This window comes from Microtus oregoni, unplaced genomic scaffold, assembly GCF_018167655.1.
Source record: "Microtus oregoni isolate MIOR12 unplaced genomic scaffold, Mior012 000040F_ref0000088, whole genome shotgun sequence".
NCBI classification, from domain to species: Eukaryota; Metazoa; Chordata; class Mammalia; order Rodentia; family Cricetidae; genus Microtus; species Microtus oregoni.
In genome coordinates, this window is record NW_024543207.1 from 13,102,416 (window position 1) to 13,116,855 (window position 14,440).

The 14,440-nt window shown below is 48.8% G+C and overlaps 1 protein-coding gene across 2 annotated transcripts in view; it reads right to left on the reverse strand.

The window, feature by feature from the left end:
- The window catches only part of Trio (trio Rho guanine nucleotide exchange factor), a 286,543-nt gene that overhangs the window by 119,392 nt on the left and 152,711 nt on the right, over positions 1 to 14,440 (reverse strand). For both annotated transcript variants that reach the window (XM_041632132.1, XM_041632133.1), the window contains exons 11-13: positions 11,512 to 11,703; positions 2,522 to 2,691; positions 1,399 to 1,573 (exon numbers count right to left, since the gene is read on the reverse strand). In XM_041632132.1, the coding sequence (XP_041488066.1) occupies positions 1,399 to 1,573; positions 2,522 to 2,691; positions 11,512 to 11,703 (537 nt within the window). The remainder of the gene's footprint in view (positions 1 to 1,398; positions 1,574 to 2,521; positions 2,692 to 11,511; positions 11,704 to 14,440) is intronic.

Genomic DNA, 14,440 nt, shown 5'->3' on the forward strand with positions numbered 1-14,440 from the left:
TTTTGATAAAGGGTAAATTATATCAATACAAATAAAGTGGGAAGTACTTTCAACTAGCAGAAGGCTCTAGAAGAGGGTCTTCAACTTATGCTTCTGGCTGGTCTATCTTGCAACTGAAAACATTCATCAGCCTGCTAAGTTTCAGAAGTGTGAGTCACTTGGAGTCAGAAGAAAACAGGCCTGTCCTGTTTGCTGCCACCCCAAGCCCCAGACAGGCCAAGGCCAGTGGGTCCCCGCAGGGGACAGTCTAGCATGCCTTCTCTGTGTGTCTCAACAAGGATCCGAGGGCCAAAACATGGAGAGCAGGGAGCAGGCTGACAGTCACTCTGATTAGAGGGGGTCTGACGCAGCTCTTGTTATTAACTAAGACAAAGCTACTTTTATGGAGTTTGGACAGGTAGCCAGCCAGCTGAAGGTGCCTGCAGGAAGACCTTGTGCCACCTTCGGAGATGCCCCGCAAGATGAGGCTGAAGGACAAGCCAAAGGGAGCAGCCCATAGAGGATCTCCCTGCAGCTGAGAAACCCACACAGTCTGTGCAGGCCTTTCTGGCCTCCTCTGCACCCAGTCCCAAGCCTCTGAGGCAGCTCAGGGACCGGGCAGGTGAGTACCCCACAAGCAGTAAGAATGAGCACTAACACAAGGGACGCAGTCACAGGCTAGACCTGAGTGGTCTGGAGAGGATGCGTGTGCCAGTTCTGACCACCAGCTGTGTAAGCAGTCAGGCACCAGGACACAGCTCACATGGGCTATGAAGTAGCTTTGGTTCTTCTGACAGTCTCTCACAGTTCAGTCTCGTTCACTCAGACTTGGCTCCACTACCTCAAGCATGAGACCCTTCTCTGCTGAGCAGAGCCACCCCCTTCTCAATGAATAAAGGTAAAAGAAGTAAATATTTCTTTCTTCTCTGCACATATCAAATAGGAAAACCCATTCTAGCTTAGAAATTATGGAAAACCAAAGGGCACTTTCATTGGGGGGAGGTGAGTTCTAGTCCTTAGAATGCACAGGCTACAATCAGTCCCTTTACTAAGAGAGAAAACGGAAGACAGAGGGATGTGTGAAGGGAGGACAGGAGGGAAGAGGAGGCTCCACAGGCCGCTCTCTCTAGGAGAGGGGAGTGTGGTGTAGTCCTGCACTGTTTGACTGGGGCTGACGTGCCCCAGGGGAGGCATGGCACTCCCTCCACCTCAGAGCACACTCTGCTGCTGCCACCTGTGCCGTCCTCCTCATCTTCCTTTAGCCCAGTGCAGTCCCCACCCCCAAGTGCGAGCTGACCACCCCCCACCTTCCCGGAGGCCACAGGAGCTTCAGTGCTTTGGGACCTTCCTTCTGCTCAGGTAGTGGGGACACGGGACAGGAGCCGGGGGCAGGGCTGCAGGCTGGGGCTGACCACTCACATCGATGGCATCCCTCTCGAATATCCGCAGCTGCAGGAAGAGCTCCAGCTTGATCTTGCGCTCCTGGAAGAGCTCCTCCATCTGGGACTGAGCCTCGTCCAGCTGCTGCAGCACCGTCTCAATGTGGTTGATGGAGCTGTTGTGTGGGGTCTTGTTACTGGAGATGGCAGAGTCCCTGTATGAGTGGAGAAGCAGACGGGACATCAGTGAGACAAACAGGAATTGAATGAGAAAGTCTCACATTGTTAGACACCAGATCCGGCAACGCAAATCTTCAGGGGAAGAAGGCCGGCAGGAAGTCGGACTTTGTCTCAGAGAAGGGAAGGCACTGTCCCCTATCAAAACACCAGCAGCCCCCTTCCTCTGAGCAGCCTGCTCTGCTAAGCCTGCGGCTGCAGGGACACAGCTGTGCTCTTTATGGCCCTCTTTTGAGACGTCCACTATTACAGAACACCGCACTAGGAGCTCTAAGCAGTGAGAACCGTGGGCGTCTGGTTCTGCAGTAGCAATCCTCCTGCCTGAGAGGTAAACCTCTAATGTACTCAAAATCCCTACCAACGATCGTGTAAGGCTGTTTAGTTAGTGACTCCACCAACTGTCCTGAGTGACGTGTGAGTTAGGGGCAGGGGGCTACCCTTAAGAGTCCCTCAAAGGAATTTTCAAATCTGCCTCCAGAGGAAACAAAGCCAAACTGGCCCTGCCTCCTGCCCAGTGGAGTACTGGGGGGAGGAGGGGCTGTCCTGACACCTTCCAGGCCACCTGGCCTTGAGCTGAAAAATGGGCATGCTGCCACACTCTAGACAGGCAGGTCCCCTGGGGCTAGAGGATGTGGTCTTAAGAGCGTCAAATGCATCCATTTATAAGGAAATTTCAGTAAGGGGGCAATGATAACACAGTAACGAAAGTTAGATTCTGATGGTTGTTAGACAGTGTTAAGGTGAACAGTTACGTTTTTCAATTGAGGGGGTTGAAAGTGGGATGAGAAGAAAACTGTCCCTGGCCTTCTAGAGAGCATATTGGAACTTTTTGTTCAGAGAATGATAAAAGCAGAAACCCAATGTGCAGCTTGGGATCTGTGTGGGGCCAGGCAGAGGTAGGGGTGAGGGGTAGGGGTGAGGCCCACCTCAGCTGCTGGATGAGGTCCTCCCCTTCCTTGATCACGTTGACTGTCACCTGCAGTGTGGTCTGCTGCTGCTGGCCGAAGCGCTTGATGAGATCCTGGACGGCCTCCACCGACTCGGCGTACACGTCGTCCAGCAGCTCCTTCTGTAGTTCCTCCAGCCATGTCCACAGCTGCAGACCAGAGAGGGCACGGTGAGTGAATGCTGTAGGGACCAGGACGCTCACATCGGGATGATGCCCGTGGCAGACTGCTCCCGCAGAGAAGGAAGGAAGGAAGGAAGGAGGGGGAGGAAAGGGAGAAAGGAGAGGAAGGAGTGTCCCCAAGAGTCCGGCAGCCAGTGGGACACATGCACAAAAAGAGCAACATGTCACTACAGCGTGGAGCAAAAATAAACAGGCAGCGAAGCGGAAGAGGCCGTCACAAAGGAGAAAAAGGAAAGGGAAGAGAAGCCACTCTCCCCTTTTGCAGAGGCTCAATCTGGCGTTCAGTGGAAAGGAAACAACCAAGAGTCTCTCAAACAGGAACCTCTGCTGGGCACACAGGCATTCTTAGACAGGCCTCCTGCTGCAGTCTCCATTCCATTACTAAACCACCACTCAGACACGAGTGCTTTAGGTTCCTTGGAGCACATGGAAGTCACAGTATTATCCACAACTGTGGGTGGAGATGTGTGCTCCTGAGATGACCACACCCAGTTCAGGAACCCAGGGCCAGTATCTGTCACACAGCGTGGTCATCCTACTATGGGAAGACAGTGTGTCAACAGGTCTTGCTTTCTCCCAAGTGGGAATTAGAACCTGAATTCTGTGCTACTTCCTCATCTTGTTTGTGTCATTAAATGGATTCAAATGAACGAAACAGACAGGACTTTCTCAAAGAAGCAGAGCATATGCTGCTACAACCAATAACCAACCACTTAGGAAAATAGATTGCACTATTTTACTAAAGAGTCAAAATACTTCACATGATGATCAAGTCAGCGGACTTCTTAAGCTAGCAATCTGCCTTCCACAAGGCAGGAGGGCAGGGGACTAGCCACACACAGAACTCATGCACTCGCTTCCAATGACAAACCCACTTGGTCACTTGGCTACTACAGCCCTTGCCCTCCCAAGATGGATACTTATAAAGATGTGTCTCTTTCCATCTGCACTGATTCTGCTGAGAAGCAACGGGGAAGAATCACTGACTTCACGTGTCCTAAAATCTCAGCAGTGTCTTCTGCTTGAGCTCACGGCTCTGCTGAAGTTGCCCCAGCAATGTTAATGCATAAATGGACCAGCCCACCAGGCTGGCAAGCCCTTTCCTTTACACCGGTATCTTTCCTGTTCACTACGTTGTATATGAGCCTGGGGGACCTGGTCCACCCTTCGGAGGGGTTGCTAGCTCTCTCCCATTCACTCTAGAATTCCACTTGTGGGAGGAGGGTGTGGGGTGCCTATGTGGGTGGGGACATGACAAATGCCACCAAAGGTACCTATTGAATTACAAAAGATTTAAACAATCTATTCATTGATAAAGGGCTTGGAGTTGCCCTGACATGCAGCCCACAGGCAGATGTGCATGCGACCCCAGGGACAGGAACCAGTGTTTCTGCAGCAGTTGATTGCTGCAGTCTGTGAGGACAGCCTGTGTGAGATCAGAACCCAGTGAGACTCCGGGGCAGAAACATCTGTATTTTCTCATGTGGGCCTGTGACCCAGTTTCTCCTATAGAAGCGGACCTGAAGTGAATGCCTATACAGGGCAGTGTGGCAGACTGGATGAGACTACATGTACAGAGAGAACAGTCAGTAAATGTTAGTCACTGTTGCTGGCTTTCTCTAAGAAAGACCTCATAAGAAAATTCATAAATTTTCTATCCATGAGAGGTATTTTTTTTAACTGTATCTTTTTCAATGTATTCTCTCAGTTGTCCAAAATTAGTACCTTGGTCTGGTAAACTTAACATTTAAATCCCTTTACCCCTACAATAGCATTTGATACTATAGTACAAGGAAAGCTGTAAGAAAAACCTGTTGGGTTCCATAGAAATTGCTTCCTCTGAATTCTAGGGGGAAGTGCCAGGAATATTTAGGGGTCAAGTTTTGGCCTTCCACCTGGCAGAGCTTAATACATACATACACACACACACACACACACACACACACACACACACACACACGCACATCCTCCACTTCCTGGACGACTGTGCTCTACCCCCCGCCCTGCCAGTGAGGTCACAGAGATAGCGCTGCACAGCGGACGGACCGCAGGAAGTGATCCTGGGATGTTGCAGAAGAAAAGGAAACAGGGAGTGAGGTAGTAGACCATGCTATATATAAAAAGCCTGATGTCAAATGCCTGAAAGGTCTTTGCCCCCCAGAATTCTTCAGGAAATATTCTTCCTGGTCCTTTGAGATGCCAACTGAGGATGGACTGATGTGTGTCCTACTGCAGCCTGGGGTAAGTAAAGTCTATTTTTCAGCTTTTAAAATGATGTAATACCAGGTAGCTAAAGTGCCTCTGAACAAAGAAATTTTAGTCTCTAGGAAGTTTGTGAAAATCTTCAGTCCAAGTTTTCCAAGGATGAAAAGAAAATGCACTTCTGTGTAAATTGATAATCTATAGTAAAAAGATACATCTTTATCCAGCAGTCAGAGAGGGTGGGCTCTCTGCACGTTCACTGCGACCAGATCTTTATCCAGCAGTCAGAGGGGGTGGGCTCTCTGCACATTCACTGTGACCAGGATTTTTATCCAGCAGTCAGAGGGGGTGTGGTCTCTGCAAGTTCACTGCTACTGGGTACTATTTTTTAAGAACCATGGAACTGTTAGGACACAGGTGTAGACCACATTGCCCCCTAGAGGCCATAAGAAACAAGGCTGGGCCTTCAGGCTAGCACCGAGATGTCCTGGAGCTCTGTTTGCAGGCTTCTGTTGAAGTTCTGGAGAAGATTCTGCCCACAGCTGTGCTGTATGTATCCAGACAGAGGCATGGCCACCGACCAAGTCGAGAAGGGAAAGACTGTCTTGCGAAATGAAGTAATGTGAAGAAAGGCTCTGAGACGAAGAGGTGGGAGGACCCTGTCCCATCTGTGGCAGCAGGAACAACCCCTATAGCTCAGCTCTTTACCCTTGGGCACTACACTCCTCTAGGAGAAAGTTGAACTAGCTCGCCTCAAGAATAGAGGTCCTTTCTTCATCATTTGGGGAGGGAAGTTCTGAGGAGCTGAAGGTTCTGGAAAAGGACTGGGCTCTAGGTGGCTAAGGGAGTCCTGAGACTTGGTGAGAGCCACAGCAGCAATCTGTGCACTCCAGGGAGGTCGCACAGGCTGTAGTCAGTGTCAATATGGAGCCTGGTACAGAAGGCATAGCACACCTGCAGTCCTAGCTGTGAGCTGGGGTAACCTCGCTGACCTGCAAAGCCAGTGTGAGAGACAGGCAGCATCGGGGCGGAAGTACTCATTTACTGCAGGGCTCTGTAGGCAGAGGCTGCTGCACTGAAACCGGTCTCCGGGCTCTCAGCTTGGTCCAGGGGAGCTGTGCCAACTGTGGCGCGGTCTCAAGTGTCACACTCACAGTTCCCTAGAGCCGCTGCTACTGCGAGTTCAGAGCAGAAGTGGATGCTCTCAGTGGCAATGCGCAGATGCGAACGCAGGAGGGCAACCACTATGCAGATGACACGTGATTCCAGCTCAGGCACAAGGAACAGGCTGAAAAGGGAACCGCTCCCACCACCAACAGAAAGCTTCTCTCCCAGAAATGACCAACTGTATGTTGTGCACACGTCTGACTATGTGCTGACACATGCTAGCTGATTGCATGTTGACACACATGCCTGACTGACTGTATGTTGAGTACACATGCTTGGTGCCTTGTTGTAGGAATTGTAGTGTATTTTTCTTCTGTGTGTATTGTGTGTGGGGAAGCATATCCCTGTGTATGTGCAAAAGCAGGAAGCCTTTGGCCATCCTGTTCCACGACTCCCTACCTTACTCACCTGGAGCAGGGTTTCTCCATTAGCCTAGAGCCATGCTGGTAGCCAGCTAGCCCCAGCGACCATGCCTATCTCTGCCCATGGCCTTGGGCTTTTGACTAGAGCGCTGGGGATCTGAGGTGGGCTTCCCATGCTGGAGCAGCAGGCACTTCCATGAGCGGAGCTGTTGCCCAGCCTGAGCTATAGGGACTGAGAAGCACCTCCTATTCTTGTGTGGTGGAGAAATGATGCCCAAGTACGCTGAGAGAACGTTATAAAGGACGTATGGGGTAGAGGTAGACCAGAGAACACCAAGGTCAGCAGCAGGAAACACCACCCCTGCCAAGTGTCGGGTGCTAGTACTCGGAGGAAAGACGGAGACTCACAGAGGCATCTGCATGGCAGCTCCACCGCGAGGAGTAACAAATGGGCATTCCAGTCCCAGGTGTGGACACCTGTAGACAGGTGGCATGAGGCTACCCGGCAAGAATGACCAGCCAGGGACAATAGATGAAACGTGACTGACATAGCTAAGAAACCATGTGATCATCAGGTACTCCAATTACCTTGAAAGGGAAAGAGGGTTGATGTGTGTACGAAAGCGCAAGTGCCTCCAGGATTAATTAGGTAGGAAAGCTGAGCACAAAAACACTCATGACTCCATTCATCTGGCATTTCTGAAACACCCAAAATAACAGGGATGTGAGATGCTGGTTCTTGTTGAGGCTGGAGACAGCCATAAGGAGGAAAGAGAGCCAGAAAGTCCCAGGTAGTCAGGCCTCCAACTCCTGCAGGAACGGGAAGCAATATGCATTCGGACACAAGAGCATACTCTGGGCCAGGTGGTAGTGACACATGCCTTTAATCCCATCACTTGGGAGGCAGAGCCTGGATGATCTCTGAGTTTGAGGCCAGCATGTTCTATAAGAGCTAGTTCCAGGACAGGCTCCAAAAACTAGAGAGAAACACTGTCTCAAAAATAAAATAAAATAAAAACCATATTCTGGTAGAATGATTTGTGTAACTGCAGTTTGGGTGCCATGGTAGTTAACATAAGTCTACATATGATGAAGTTGCAACAAACATGCATGTAGCTATCTACACACACAAGCATGTATGTGTGCTGAGGCTGAATAAACAGCTACCATGTGATGGGGTGTGGCCTACAGAATGTTTCCACAGAAATAAAGCAAGACCTCTGTGGGAGAGCCATAGGGAAGGAAGCAAGTGAGGCTTTGAACAGGCTTTGTACCCGAACCAATGATCAGGAGACTGCTGCAGGACAGCTGGCTCATAAGCACTGAGCACTGACAGGTTCTCCGGCTGCACAGGGGAGGAAAGAGCTCTGGTGTTAACAATGGCTGCAGGAATAAGCACGGGGTGCAGTTCCATGGCTCCTGAGTAGACTTGCCGGGGTGAGGGAGGCAGCTCAGAGAGCTCGGCTGCACACCAAGGAGCCTGGGACTTTCCCCAAGTGCACTGTGCTCCTCTCCCTGTTGCTTCCTTGGGAGAGCTGAGGCCTGACTCCAGCAAGCATGAAAAAGGAAGTTGACCTGTTCGTTTGCTAGGAATGAAAATGAAGTCAGACGGGCACTCTGAGAAAAAGAAGTCTCCAGGTGGGTGGTGAGCCATTAATTCTGACTTCTGAATAAAATGACAAGTTCTCTTTTCCCAGGCACTGCTCAAAACAATGTGTCCAATTCACCAACAATTTTGCAGAAGCCCAGCCAGGTTTCTTTGCTTAACCCACCCAGGACGGCAGCAGCCTGGATCAGGGGGGAGTGATCCTTCCTGGCGACCAAGGATTCTGAGAAGAGAAGCCAGTGAGGGTCACTGTATCGGCCCCAGAAACAAACTGGCAGCAAGCTTGACGTTGCCACCTAGTTGCCTCGATTGACCTATGAATGCCAAAGGTAAATAAAAGTAATTAAGCCACAAAATAATTCTGAGAGAGAAGCTGAAAAAGTAGAAATGGGTAAAAGTAGTAATGTTTTTTAATGGATTCAAAAATAAAAATATCATTCAAGGCACTGAACCTACCTGATGCTATTATTTCACAAACCTGTATGATGTATCTCAGTCTTAGAGGCTCTGTAGTGGGAACAAGTAGGAACCAGACTTCAACCTATCGAGCGAGACCAATGTCTGAAGTGTGGCGGAGCAGCTGTGATCACCACTGAAGCATCACCTCCTCACAAATCACAGTGGATTTGGGGGGCATTTCATAATCTGCAAGTCTTGGGCCAAAACCTTAGGCTGATGTTCAAAGAGCCAGCCAGCAGCCGTCTTCTGGGTGGGACCTTCCCAGACACCTGAACGAGCTAGTAGTCACTTTGGCCCCCGTGGTGCAGCAGTGCCCTGTGTGGTCATAGGGGACTGTCTGTCTTACCTTATTGACTTTGACCCTATTCCTCTCTCAGTTTTGATGTGAAATTGTAGTAAAAACAGAGTAACTAACACAAATCAGGTAACATAAGAACACAGAATCCTAAAGTGACGTGGTCAGTGCTGTCATAGGTGTGTGCAGAGAACTCTAGAAAACTGCCAACAGCAGCAACTAACTGTGGACAGGGCAGGGGCGGCAGGAAGACCCAGCCCGGGAGGATAGTGTCATAGATCAGCGGATACCGCATGGCAGGGTTGGAACCCTGGAGAAGGAGGAGTAAACAAAACCATCTCAGCAGGAGGGAGGATGCAGCCCCAATTGTAGGGATCTAGACATGATGGACATGACACAAGTCAAAAGCAGGAGGTAGCTCCTTCTCAGCCCCAGGTGACCCAGGAACTCAGCACAGGGACCACATACCCAGCTAGAAGCAGCCTGGAAGAATATCCATTGAACACATTTCCTGGGAAAAACAGATGACAAATATTTCAAGTCTGTCTTGGCTGTGATTTAACTGAGAGTGGAGAAGATGCTAGCTGTGTTCATTGTCTATTCTGGTGTCTACCTCAGAACCAAAAAGTCCTGGCCCTTCTGCAGAAGGGGCTGAGTTCCAACCACCATGTTAGGCTGGGCAAAAGCACAAACTCTCCAGGGCCTCCATAATTGCCGACTGCCTCCTCTACCCACTTTACAGATACACAGGATTCAAAGGGAGGGGACATCACCTTTCTGAAGTTAAAACATCTACGTTACAGAGAACCAGGCTGTGCATAAACTGTCCACGGTCTCAGAACCACACTGAAGGTGCTTCTCCTTAAAGTGATCTATGGGCTTTTGACCATGGATGTCTTTTTACACAAGGCAAGCCAGACTGCCCTCTCCCAGATTTCTCCAAGTAATTTTATCTTTCCAGATCCTCCTCCTTCTATTGCCATGAGCCTTTGTGTACTTAACCCTGAATACACTAAAGCACAGAGAGAGGAACTTAGTGCAGTGACCACACATCCAAGTTAGAAGCAGCCTGGAAGAATATCCACTGAACATGTTTCCTGGGGAAAACAGACTGCAATATTTTCAAGTCTGTCTTGGCTGTGACGTAACTGACAGTGGAGGAAGATGCTAGCTGTGTTCATTGTCTACTCTGATGTCTACCTCAGAACCAAGAGGTGTCACAGCGTATCACAGCATTCTGTAAGGGTCCTTTGTGGAGCACTTAGTCACGTAAAACAAAACGTGAGTTTATTACAAAAACCCTTAAAACAAAATAAACCAGGTGGAGTAACACTGTCATAGACTCGAAGCACTCATGAGACCGAGGCAAAAGGATTGCTGCAAATTCAGTCAACTTTACACAGTGAATTCAGGGCCAGTGTAGGTTACACAGCAAAACCCTACTTTCAAAAGGAGGCAAAAAGTAACATAGTTTCTCTAACTTTGTATCTACTAAGTGCTATATATATATATATATATATATATATATATATATATACACACACACACACACATATATATATACACACACACATGCATATGATCTGTATCATTATTTATGCTATATGTATGTACAATGTGTATGTTATATATAGTATCCTTGGTATCTATTTTTCACATTTAAAATAACATTATCTCTTGAGATAAGTATGTTGCCATGGGCACACACAAGGACTTTTATTCTGGAATATTATTTTAAGGTATGCTACATTTGTTTATGTTGTGGGACATTTGTTTAATGATGCAAAGATGTGTTGCATTCTTTTATGTTGTATTTGTTTAACTCAGTGAAGCCATGTTACTGTGGTTTATCTAAAAGATCTGACTGGTTTAATAAAGAGATGAATGGCCAATAGTAAGGCAAGAAAAGAACAGGAAGGGCTGGCAGACAGAGTAAGTAGGAAAAAAAAAAGGAATCAGAAAGCAAGGGAGATCAAGGAGGAACGAGAAAAGAGGAGGACATCAGGGGCCAGCAAGCCACAGAGTAAGAAATAATGAAAGGTATACAGAAAAAGACAAAGGGAAAGGCCCAGAGGCAAAAGATAGACAAGATAGAAAAGATAATTTAAGAAAAGCTGGCTAGAAACAAGCCAAGTTAAAACTGGGCATTAATAAGAATAAGGCTCCATGTGATTTATCTGGGAGCTGGGTGGCGGGCCCCCCAAAAGAGCCAAAGAGTAACATAAAACAACAACAGACTTTAACAGTACTGATACTGTACCACATCAACTATGGCAATATTCAAACTCAATACAATGTAACATGACTTGTAAGAGTGTGTGAGAGTCGACTGCTAAGAGCAAGGCTACTATGGCTTTCACCCAGATGGGCCACCCCACAATGGTGCCAATAGTAAGCAGGACCCGATAAGGTTACATGGATAGAGCACTGCTCCTCTCTGAAGGAATCTCATTCTGCTTCATTGTCCCCGCGCATCTCTGACTCACAAATGCCCCCTCTACCCCGTCCCCATACGGACAACCCCAACAAAGGCAGAAGTCCAGCCTGCTTCCTGTCCAGCACCAGTGCACTCTGCACTCACGCCTACCTGCCATGCTACAGCCAATGTCTGTCACGATGACAAAGACAGGATTCCTTCCGACAGATTCAAAGACCCTGTCGGCCAGATTATATTTAGTCAACCTGTGATGCATTACCTCTTTTACGTGGGTGTGGAACGACACGGACATGTCCAGCAGGATCTTCCGCTGTTCAACTCGCCGAACAAAGTCTTGTATCCGGTCTTCAAGTTGATGAGCAGCCTGGTAAATTTCTTCAGGGTCACATTCCCCGGTCTGCGCCAGCTGCTCCGCTGCTTCTAGCAATTTGTCTGCATTTGTGTATGTGTTCTGCACAGGAGAATACCCAGAGGAACAGAAGGTGAGCATTCAGCAAGCCAGCCCGCGTGGGAGCCATAACACCCAGCAACACAGAGCCTATCAGCAGCATTTCCAATCATTCACTTAGCAACGACTTCAGGAGGCCCACACATCCCTATCGGCAGCCCTTTCTGATGCCAAACAGACTATTAAACACCGACCACAATGGCTCATGACTCAGAAAGGGCTTTTAGATTTTTGCTAAGGTGGAGTCAGGAAATGCCCCATGGCCACAAGTGCCTGCTTCACTTTTTTTCTCTCGTTTTCATGACAGAGTAACAGTGTTTTCTCTTCCCTGCTTCACAGTACACAGGTTCAGAAACAAAAGTGAACTGCAGAGGCTATAAATTGATCGGAATAGAAATGCCGACGTGAAGTGTAAACACCTGTGCGGTGCTCTCGGAAGACTCCTCTTCAATTCCTGATAAGCTCGTGGCTCTGGCGGGGTTCCTGACCTGCGCAGATAACCTACAGCCTGGAACTATTCCTGGAAATGGCTCAAAAGTGGCATTACCAATGAGAGGAGGAGATGAGACTAACTGGAGGCCCTCAGTGGAATCAGAGCAGCCCGCCCTTCGGGGAGGATCAGAAATCCAGCCTGGGGCTCTGCTGAGATACCAATCGGCTCATTCACCTACTCCTCAAACTCCGAGAGCTGAGCAAGGTGGGTCTCACTCACTGCACAGGGGGGAATGTGGCTCAAAGTATGACAAAGGTGTCTCTGGAGGGAGAAGCAGGCTCAGTCAGGTGATGGGGGCTTGGAACAGCATGGGAAGCGAGACTCCAACTAGACAGAGAAGTTGTCTGTTTCAATCTTTTCTGTTGCCAACAACACAATCTCACAGACCGGATGAGTTATACAAGAAGTTTTATCGCAGCCCATGATTCTGAAGTCCAGGGTCTAAGGGCTACATCTGATGGGCTTCTTGGAAGCGGTCCCGATGTGCTGCAGGGCATTATAGAAATAAGCATGCACAGATGTTTCTCCTGGTCCCTCTTTTCTTTATAAAGCCACTAGGATCCAGTCTTGGGGGATCTGCCCTGAGATAGGTGCATCTAACGCTAAGACACCAGTCCGACTTGACTCTTCTCCTGCATCACTCTTGGGATTATTTCAACAAATAAACCTCTGGGGAGGCCACACTACACTGTACTAAACCACAACACTCTTTCTGGCACCCAAGGCACCTGTGCATCCTGCAGAGCAAATCAGATTAGTTTTAGCTTACAGTTTTGGGGATCAACAGTTCAAGATCAGGTGGCCCCACTGGTTTGGCCTCTAATATCATAAGGAAGGGAAGAGATCACATCTTAAAACAGGAAGCTAGGCAGAGTGTGCGCCTTTGACTAACTCAGAGACCTCACAGGAGGCTGCAGGAGCAACTCTTAGAGAACACACCTCCTAAATTTGTCAGTACGAGATCCAGACTCCCAGCAATGGTCCTTTGGGTGATATACAACATCAAGATCTGTTTGGGGAATGGGTGCCCTCCAAGTTAGGAGGCTAATTACAATAAAGCTGTATCAGTCAGCCGCTTCAGGTACAAGGGGAACTGGGGGTCTGAGTGCTCAGTCTGCCCGGTGGAAAACAGAGCCCTGGAAATGCGCTTCTGAAAAAAGGAATCCTGCTTTCTCGCTGATTGTCATCACGGCTTTGAAGAAATTTACCTCTCCTATTTGATAAGTGAATCTTCAGCTGACCGCGCTCCCCAGTAGGAAGGCATAACTGAACTGCTGAGAGCCTTCTAGGACTCCGTCAGCAGTGACACTGGAAAAATACTGATGAACAGGTGTGTATGGAGTGACACTAACACTACAACCGTTCATTCGTGTCTCGTCCAACACTCGAAGAAAATGATGGTTGTACAAAGAAGGTAGGGGCTTTCCTCAGAACAAACCACAGCAGGAAGGGGACAGGACGCAGACAGGAACATCAGCATTGGCTTCTGAAACTCCAGCTGGGGCTTCCTAGCAACAAAGTTGTCCTGAGTCTTTCTGCACTGAACTGGACAGGACTGTCCCTGGTTCCGAATGGTAACCGTTAAGCCATCTGTATCATCAATGCTAGCTTCTGCACTGAACTGGACAGGACTGTCCCTGGTTCCGAATGGTAACCGTTAAGCCATCTGTATCATCAATGCTAGCTTCTGCACTGAACTGGACAGGACTGTCCCTGGTTCCAAATGGTAACCGTTAAGCCATCTGTATCATCAATGCTAGCTTCTGCACTGAACTGGACAGGACTGTCCCTGGTTCCGAATGGTAACCGTTAAGCCATCTGTATCATCAATGCTAGCTTCTGCACTGAACTGGACAGGACTGTCCCTGGTTCCGAATGGTAACCGTTAAGCCATCCACAGCATCAGCACTAGCATTTGAGCAGCCACTCGAAACCCTAAAGAAGCCCTGCGACAGGGACAAGTTCACTTCCACCTCCCTGTGACAAGTCAGTCAGGAGAGCTGTGGCTGTTCAAAGACCCGAGACCTGGCGATCTAAAGCTGGCAGACATCAAGGGAGTTGAAGGGACTAGCCTCTTTTCTTCAGCCTGAGAGATCCCTCTTTGAGTCGTTCCTTTCATCCCCACCAGGGAATTAAAGGACATATTCTAAGGGAAGGTCATGGAGCCCAGAGCATTTCCTCTTTCTTGAGAAACAGCCTACATTGTGTAACCGTCAGCATCTGGGACATGCGCAGCTGCAATGCAGG